Genomic DNA, 9,094 nt, shown 5'->3' with positions numbered 1-9,094 from the left:
GATAAACAAAATTGCAATTGGTTCTTAGCAGGTTAACTGAACACCCTATAGAGACTTCCTGTGAGAATTTTGTTTGGCCAAGCTGATGCTACCTTGATGAAGGACAGCAGCTATTAAAAAGAATATCCGTCCATCACATAGTGTGTTACCTTGAACAAAGTCATAACATTTAAAAAAAAAACTATTTGTCCATCACGTAGTGATAGAACATTGTCTATTGTTTTGAACGTACGAAATACACGGCAATGGCAGATGAGAACCTTGAAGCGAAGCTGAAGACACAGCTGAGAGAGGAGAAGGTTCAGCTGTGGGACCCTCCTTTCACTGAAGAAGACACCCAGCCTGGACTCCAGCACATGCAGGAACTGGCAGAGCGCTATGCGTCCCTACTGTCTGTGGACGTGTTGGCGGCTGGGCACGCTCTGGAGAGGATCCGAGCGCAGGCGGTGCAGAGAGGAAGAGGAATTCAAACGTACAAAGAGACCAGCATCGCTACGCTAGAACTGGTGCTGCCCAAAGAATTTAGGAAGGAAGGGAAAAAGAAACATTACCTGGAGACAAAACTGAATGCTTGGGTGCAGGACGTTATGGACATGATTGCAGACGAATACGGCATGAAAGACATCAGGCTGATTCTGAACGGGAAAACACTGTCAGCGGACCTGCCTCTAGATTTACAGAGAGTTAGGAACAACAGTAAAATTATGGTGTTGAAGGTGAGTGAAGATGACAGGAAACAACAGGTCACTGAGGAGGACACAAAGAAGAAACAGACACACGACCTTGAGAGAACGAGTAAAGGATTCCAGATCCTGTCTGAGCTTCCTGACGATCCACACCGCATGCCGTTCGTGGAGATCGCCGACCAGAGAGGAAACCCTTTGAAGATTCCTCATGATGAACAAAAGGCGTTGATCTTAGCCATGGGTCTTCATGCGAAAGGTCACGCTCTGTTGAAGACGAGGAAGTTTGACGATGCTCTTTGCCACCTGCTCCATGCTGACGAACATTTTGGCCAGTGTGGCTCAGCTCTGCTGAATCAAGTAGATAACTATGCAGTGCTGCAGTTGGACATTGTCTGGTGTTACCGTGCTCTGGAGGCATGGTCCTGTCTGGACGACGGGAAGAGCCGCCTGGAGAAGGCCGAGGCCTGTTTCACACGGTGTTACGGGAAACAGCAAGACCGGCTGTTGTTGATCAAGGGTAGCAAAGAGAAGGAGGAGGTGTTGTTTCTCCGACTGTACCTCCTCCAGAGTTTGTTGTCTTACATCGAGGGAAATGACACACTTGCCAGACAGAAACTACAGCTGGTGGAGTCGGCGTACGGTCGTCTCAGTGTCGACGATAATAAGATGAACCAGCTGATGATCATCGGTTTCAGCGAGAGAGAGAGCAGACTTGCTCTCAGAGCCTGTCAGGGAGACACGGACCAGGCTGCCGTGCTGATTACTACCAGGAGACAGGAGGATAAGGAGAAGAGGGATAAAGAGAGAGCGAAGGACAGAGCTATTGATGAAGGAATAGCAAATCTGAGAGCAATGGGCTTCTCCAGGAGAGACGCATCAAGGGCTCTTCATGAGGCAAACGGAGAGATAAACACAGCATACAACATCCTCTTCGACTCTGCCCAGACCAGGCAGAGGACAAACAACAACACAGAAGGAGAGCCTGTCACTGAAGAGAAGCTGACAGAGTTGTCAAAATCTGGTTTTCAGAGACAGGGTTGTGAGGCGGCTCTGAAATTCACTAAAGGCAACCAGCGGTATGCAAAAATGATGTTGCTAGCGGCTCTGAGATTGGCAAAAGGTGACTTCCAGGTTGCAACTCGGCTGTTGGAAGAACATCAGGGCATTCTGCCCGAGTTTCCAAACTCTGAGGATACCGACTCGCCATCGCCTCCTGAGGACGACTCATTTGAGTTGGTTAACGAGGCCATGGACGCCATTCCTCGCCATGAGGAGGAGTACCTGGACGTCAGCTTAGAGGAGGAGAAAGAACTCATCAACACCATCAACACGTACCTGAACACTAAGTGCAATAAGGTCGTTAATGAATGATATTAACTTTATTAATGTATAATTGAAGCAATTGGAGAGGGCCTAATACAGAGACCTGGGAGACTACGGTCAACTGAGTGTAGGGTTTAAGTGGTTAAAAATATTATTTTCCTCTTTTTTTGTGATATTGTCTACATCAGTGGTTCTGGACCCCCATAACTCTTACGGTGCGTTTTAACAGAGGGCAATACTGGGCGACATCGTCCAAAAATATAATGAAAGTCTATGAGAGCCGGCGATCGGGCGAAGTGGGCGGGGGGGCGATGAAAGATGGATTTTCTTTATCTTTTTGGGCGATGTTGCCCGCTGTTAAAACGCACCGTTAGAGTTACAGACCATTTGGAACCCCCTCAAGGGTCCCTGGACCACATTTTGAGGACCACTGGTCTACATGACTTACAAATATTAAGTCAGGTAGACCAGTGACTCAAAGGTATAAGTAAAGTAAAGTACATGACACTAGGGCAGTGGTTCGGCAATATTGAGGACGAAAAGACAAGGGCAGGTCCCAGTGTCTGTCAGCTAAACCCATCTGAAACATTGTCTCTGACAACAACATCCAAAAGGAGACCACTCTAGTCAGTGACTCTCCACCTAGTGCTGCGACCGAGGGGAGGAATGCAGTTCTCTGTCAAGACCCTCACTGGCAAGACATCATCACCTTGGAGGAAAGCTAAGTGATACCACTGAGAATGTCAAGGCCCAAATTCAGGACAAAGATGGCATTCCCACCGACCAGCCAGCAGAGGGTAATGTTCGCTGACAAACAGTCCTCTAGTGCTGCGACTGAGGGGAGAGCAGTACATTTTTCCATTTTCTTTTCTTTTTTTTCCTACCCAGCGTATGTGATATTGTCTACATGGTTTTTACAAAGATTTACAAATGTTTAAGTACATTACAGGACTGGAACACCAGGCAATATTGAGAAGCCGATGAAGACAAAGGGGAGGGTCCCAATGCCCGTCAGTGAGGTAGCCCCCCACGATTGTCTTGCTGCGGTGATGCAGTACAGATGTGTGCCCTTTTACATGTGTGTTGCAGGAAGGAAACAGCAGTCCCAATTAAAAACAACAAGACATTCACTTTAACACTGACATGAAAATCAATACACTGAAATAACAACCCAAAAAGTAATAATATTATTAGCAGTAGTAGCATTAGTAATAAGGACCACCTACATAAAGAAAATTTAAATAACAAAACAGGGCTTATCACATGACAGCCCCCCCAAAAAACAAAGAAAATAATTAATAAAACAAAAATAAACAATACAAAATCAATGGTCCACCTCCTCTCCTCTTGCTGTGACCTTGCCGTGGTGGAGAGGCTTGAGTGATTCAGTGATCCTGGGTCCTATGTCGGTGGAGGTTCAAACTCCTGACAGGTTCAACCATACCGTATTGGTCCCAGATGAGAGTCCAGACAAACAGCAGCAAAGTCTCTCTTTCTGTAATTAGCAAGGGAAGTTTGACTGAGGAAAATTGTCTCATTAACATGTGCGTTTCTAAAACCACAAATCCCCATATATGGAGTATGCTGATGTCATCAATATGTTGTCAGAGTAGCAGCGGACTATCACCAGCAGCGCACACCGCCAGGTTGACAGCAAGATCCCCCAGAAACAGAAACTCTTCCAGGAGGACAATGGAATGCCGGTCCATTTGAAAGGAGGGAGTGGGGATGCACTGCTTTACAGGGCAACGCTGGCTCTCGCTATCGTGGAAGCTAGATACTGTATGTGGTATATGAACAGAAGAAAGAATAGAGGATCAACCACCAAGGATGTTTACCTGTTTTTCACTAGGAAAGACCAAGCATCAGACAAAATAGGTTTAAGGTTTATTGAATAAACCCAGGAGTATGGCGTGGTCGTCTAAGGCCATCACTACACGCAAGCGTGGAGTGTGCGGCTTAGATGGCCAAGGGCATGGGGGTGAGTACCGGCATGATCATCTAAGGTCATCACTAATGGTCTTAAATGGTCAAGAGCACTGGACATGTATGTGATTAAGAGGGGGCGTGGCAAGGAGGGAGATTCCGGGGGGGGGGGGGTCGTGGACCCAGATACTTTTGCTTAGGGGTCCGAGGCGTAAGCCGTGCGGAGGTAGGTTGAGGGACCCCGGCTGGAACCTGTAGAATAGGATAGAGGTAGAAAAGCAGAGGGAGGGAGGGTTACTGGAAACTATGCACACCGCCATTTTTGAAAGCGGTAGTTGGCAGGGGAGGAGTTGTCAGCTTGTTTGGAGATGGGTGTGTGGTTGGCGCGGGTTGGCACAGCAGGGTGGAGTTGCCGGTGGCTGGTTAGAGTTGTGATTGGTCTTCATGGTCCGATTCCCGAATCTCAGTTGTACCAACTCCATTTATACACCAGCCGGTTATTGTAAAAGGGTCACAAATTATGGGATTTTGTTTCATGTTTATGGGATCAATATTCATTTCTTGTACTCTGTATGAGGACCAATAAAGATGCCTCTCATAAAAAACATGCTCAAAGCATTGTTGCGTGTGACGTCAGACCAGAGCTGGAGCTTATGCCCAAATATGGACAGAGAGAGAGAGAGAGAGAGTAATGTGTAGGATCCATTTGAATTTGAGTATTGAATCTGTGTATTGCTCACTCTGACCACAAGGGCGCAGTATACAGTAGGTGTTTGCGAACGCAGCGGAAGGAGGCGCGCCTCCGCGCAAGTGGAGCTTACTATGAAACCGTGCTCGGCTTGTGTGTCTGTGTGCACTGCCTGTGTGCAGCCGCGCCCCCATGTGACTCACGCTCTCATTGGCTGCTGACAGATCTCACTGTGGCTGAAATCCGCCTGCCCCTGGGTGACTAATTACACTCCTCTGTGAGAAATATAGCAGCTACAGTAAAAAATAACACATCTAAAAGCATCTACACAAGTTCATCTATTGGGATATCTAAGAATTCCATGTCATTTGTGCATATTTCAGGCCGGATGGCAAGTTGAAAACGCCTTAGTTTGATGACAGTTTGAGATTTCTCCATGTCATTCCTTTCTATTCTTCTTATTGTTAATTTTCAAGCTGCGTTCGCGCGATTTTACAGTGTAGAATGTGGTCACCAAGATCAAAACAAAAAGCCCCGGGCCACATGACCAAGGCTACATTGAACATGGACTTTACTAGTAGTACACTTGAACATTGCCCCTAAAGGCTTTGTCGTATATTAGCCTATATTTGCTATATTTTATACAACAGTATGCAAGTAAAAAACAGATTATTATTATAACAAATATACTAAAAGCTGAAGTAAGACTCAAAGTGTGTGTTGACTCAGACACACTGACGTCGGCTAATCAAGGACTCTGCATAGCTGTGATTGTCAAGCTGAAGACTGTTTGATCAGAGAATGGTCCCACCCTGCTCACACCTTGAGCAGAGGAAGATAGAGAGACAGTACCATTTGCAAATGATCAAAGAACTTGGTCAACAGCTGGTGGGGGATTCTCCCCCACCCCACCCGTTTGTTTGTATTCTAATGTGAAGCGACATTGTATAAAGGTGACTGATATGTGACTTGTGAAGGTAGTACGACCAGGCCGTTAGGCTGTGCGGGAGATCAGGGCTCTGCCTTGGCTCTCTGCTGCTGTTATGATGCTGCTGCTTATGCTGAATAAAGGCTGAATATGGGAACCTTGGTCAAGACGTCTCTTCTCCTCCACTTTATTACAACTACCAGCCTGCTAATACGCAGTTCAGCCTCAATTACACGTCACACTCCTTCTGTATCTGTATGTGGGCATCTCCGTTGGAGTTATCATATATGTAATTAATTGGTACAATGTTAGCTTAGTGAAAAGCTTAATGTTGTCTTTTGGTTACTAATTGTTGCTCGGCGTGGGGGGACATTGTGCTGGGGGAAGTTTTATCGTTTGACGAAATGTATGATTCAACTGTAGACTGTCAGCATCCAAAGTTTGTTTGCTGTGTAACATTTTATTCCAGAGTTTAAGGTTAACAGAGAGACCTGCACACTGATTTGGGAAGGGGAAATATATTCCTATGTATTTTCTCTGAGTAATATTTTTTAGTTGTTTTATTTTTTAAGTTTGTTTTATTGGGAAATAAGTTCCAGTGTTGCCGTTATCGTCAGACGAGCGTCATGTGATCCATGACTACGCAGTGATTTAAGCCGACACGTTTCTACATACTGATATTCTTTCTTGATTTTGTGAAACAGTTTGTCTATTTTTATTTTGAAATTGAATGTAAATCACTGTATGACTTTATTGTATAATTTTGATGCCTGTATCTAAGTTTTTCTGTTTGATGTGTTGTTTGTGTAGAATCTTACTGAATGTCTTTTTGTTCTGCTTGAGTTCCAGCCATGGTCTTGGGGGGTCGTAAGTGTGAATGTTATTTTTGTTGATGTTTTTTCTTGCAAACTGTTCTATTTAATATACCTGTTGCGAAAGACGTTAAAGTCTTTTGTGGGGGGAATGTCGTATCATGTGCTATATTTTATGAACAGTGTGCAAGTCAAAATAGATGGAACTGTGAAATGTAATGTACTAAAAGTTAAGCTGAATAATGTGTTGACTCAGACAGACTGGCGTCTGCTAATCAATCAGGGACACTCTGCATAGCTGTGAAGTACATTTACATGCCTTTGTCTTATCATCCTGATCACACTTTGAGCAGGATAGAGGTAGCAGATAGAGAGACAGTACCATTTGCCAATGTTCAAAGAGACAATGTTTGATCTTCGACTGATCAAAGGGGTGATCTCGTCACCTACAGGGTGACCCCACACCCCACCCGTTTGTTTGTCATGTGAACATACAGTTTAAAAGGTGGACTAAAAGGTAACTCAGTACTAGTGCAGTCCTGACGCCGAAGGGCTGAGGGCAGGGGCTCTGCCCCTGGTTCTCATGCTATGCTGTTAGCTGCCTAAGCTGAATAAATGAATGAGTGGAAAACTTGGTCCTGACGTCTTCTCTCCTCTACCAGCCTGCTAACCGCAGCTTAATGCCTCAATTACACGTCAGCTTCAAATGGCCCGATGTGTGGCAGTGATACTGGACAATTACAGCTTGGTATATGGACAACTTGGCTAAACAAATACAACATTAGCAACAGATAAATGAGAACTAAAGTTGTATGCAAGAAGAGAGAGACATGGAAGATGAAACAGAGTTACTTTTACAAAAACAAATTATTATCTGACAATACAGTATGAGATTTTTCAGAATGTGTGTCTTTTAAGTATTGTACAATGGCAGCTTTTAGCTTGGTATTTTTAATTGCATCTCAGTTGCTAACATTGTGAGGGTTTGGCCTAGCTAGGATGTTGCAGAAAATATGAATAGAAAACTGATGATGCATGCTGTGGTTTGTTTATGACACAGGAAGTACATTGTGAAAGTTCCAGAGAACCTGCAAAACTAACACAAACTCTGCCTCATCTCTCTCTCTCTCTCTCTCTCTCTCACCAACTTACTGGGGGACTTTACATGGGGCAAGGTCCTTCAGTCATTTGCTAACCGCCTAACCACAAAGAGCACAGTTTTATCTTGGACACCGACACGCGCACAGACCAGAGAGTGTGAATGGCACGACAGATCACAGCACTCTCTGTGTGTGTGTGTGTGTGTGTGTGTGTGTGTGTGTGTGTGTGTGTGTGTGTGTGTGTGTGTGTGTGTGTGTGTGTGTGTGTGTGTGTGTGTGTGTGTGTGTGTGTGTGTGTGTGTGTGTGTGTGTGTGTGTGTGTGTGTGTGTGTGTGTGTGTGTGTGTGTGTGTGTGTGTGTGTGTGTGCGTGCGTGCGTGCGTGCGTGCGTGCGTGCGTGCGTACGTACGTGCGTGCGTGCGTGCGTGTGTGCGCGCGCGCGTGCATGCATGCATGCTTGCGTGTGTGAATGGTCAGGGCCACTCGCGTCAGTGATGCTTTCAGTGTGTGTGAGCCTCTTAATGCATATCAAACCCCCATTTGATATGCATTAAGAGGCTCAGAGGTCCTTCAATTTCAAAAGGTTGCGATTCACTGCATTACATCATTATTCTCTTCAGTTCAACAGTCATCTGGACATTCCCCTCCTGTGAGCTCTGAGCTTTGTTGTTTCAGTTTCTACTGTACTGTCCAATCAAATCATCAGGTTTGGTCCATGCAAGGTCCGCTTTTTCAGAGTCAACCCCACATCAGGCTCAGCAGGACTGGATTTTGTTTAGTATTTCTTTAGTTGATTAGATATGTGTTTTGACCTGTATTGGCTAATTTAGTATTGAGTGTCTGTAGATGTCGTGGTTGAAAGGTGTACATATATACAGTATGTCTATTAGAGTTAGTGGGGGAATGTCATGGCGCCCTGCATTGTGGAGGTGATGGTAGAGTCGGGGCCTATACAGTATGTACCATCCAGCTGGGAAAAAGGGGCAGGACAGTTTTTTTTGTAGCTGCCAGCCGGAGGTCATGTTGTAGCCTAGCTCTATCATGGAACATTATTTGTAAATGGTGTTGGTTTATCAGTAAATTACACAACTCTGCAACCATCTCTACCTGGCTTGTCATTCAACACTTATAGCTGCACACGCCAATCCTGCTTTCTATCCTGTTTGTAAGGTCCTATTCTGGGCATGCCTTGGCATGCTGGGGTTCATGTGGTTAAAACAGAATAGCACTGTGTTATCACCAACTCACATGGGGAAAATGAAGGGAACACACTTTAATAGGAACATAAAACCACAGGCAATGAAATGACTTTCAGAGCATCTTGTGTTTACTGTAGGGTAGTCCAACACAAGCGTGTTTTTCATGAGCACACACATGTCCACAAAGGCAAAAAAGTCCACACTATTGACCATTTTCCAGCCATTTTGGAACCCCAACGAGTTTGTATGCTCTCCCCCTGAGTATGACATAAGGGCAAAATGGCCACTGTGTGAATAGGGTCAATACCGGTCATTCCCCGGTGACGTTCCCTGGCTTATTGGGCTTGAGCAGGTTGGCTCTGACCCGTGCTTGGTCCACGGAATCCAGGAGGTTCTTTGAGTCCAGGGCGAGGGTGTGGGCTGCCGCCAGCAT

General features: G+C 45.4%; 2 protein-coding genes across 3 annotated transcripts in view; one reads left to right on the top strand and one right to left on the bottom strand.

Annotated features, from left to right (window-relative positions):
- Positions 1-245: 245 nt before the first annotated feature.
- LOC311040631 (NEDD8 ultimate buster 1-like) lies at positions 246-2,057 on the top strand (the record flags this gene model as incomplete). The annotated part of the gene is made up of 1 exon (XM_084050960.1): positions 246-2,057. One exon carries the CDS (start codon positions 246-248, stop codon positions 2,055-2,057), a length of 1,812 nt encoding a protein of 603 aa, XP_083907086.1.
- Positions 2,058-8,715: 6,658 nt separating this feature from the next.
- The window catches only part of LOC311040384 (protein-tyrosine kinase 2-beta-like), a 17,915-nt gene continuing 17,536 nt past the window's right edge, over positions 8,716-9,094 (bottom strand). For both annotated transcript variants that reach the window (XM_084050635.1, XM_084050636.1), the window contains one exon: positions 8,716-9,094. This exon is cut by the window's right edge and continues 111 nt beyond it. In XM_084050635.1, coding sequence (XP_083906761.1) covers positions 8,972-9,094 — 123 coding nt within the window. In that variant the 3' untranslated portion in view covers positions 8,716-8,971.

The sequence above is a fragment of the Gymnoscopelus microlampas genome (assembly GCF_963454915.1).
Source record: "Gymnoscopelus microlampas genome assembly, chromosome: 24".
Lineage (NCBI taxonomy): Eukaryota > Metazoa > Chordata > Actinopteri > Myctophiformes > Myctophidae > Gymnoscopelus > Gymnoscopelus microlampas.
Note: the sequence above shows the minus strand (reverse complement) of the source record. Positions and strands in the feature narration are given on the sequence as shown.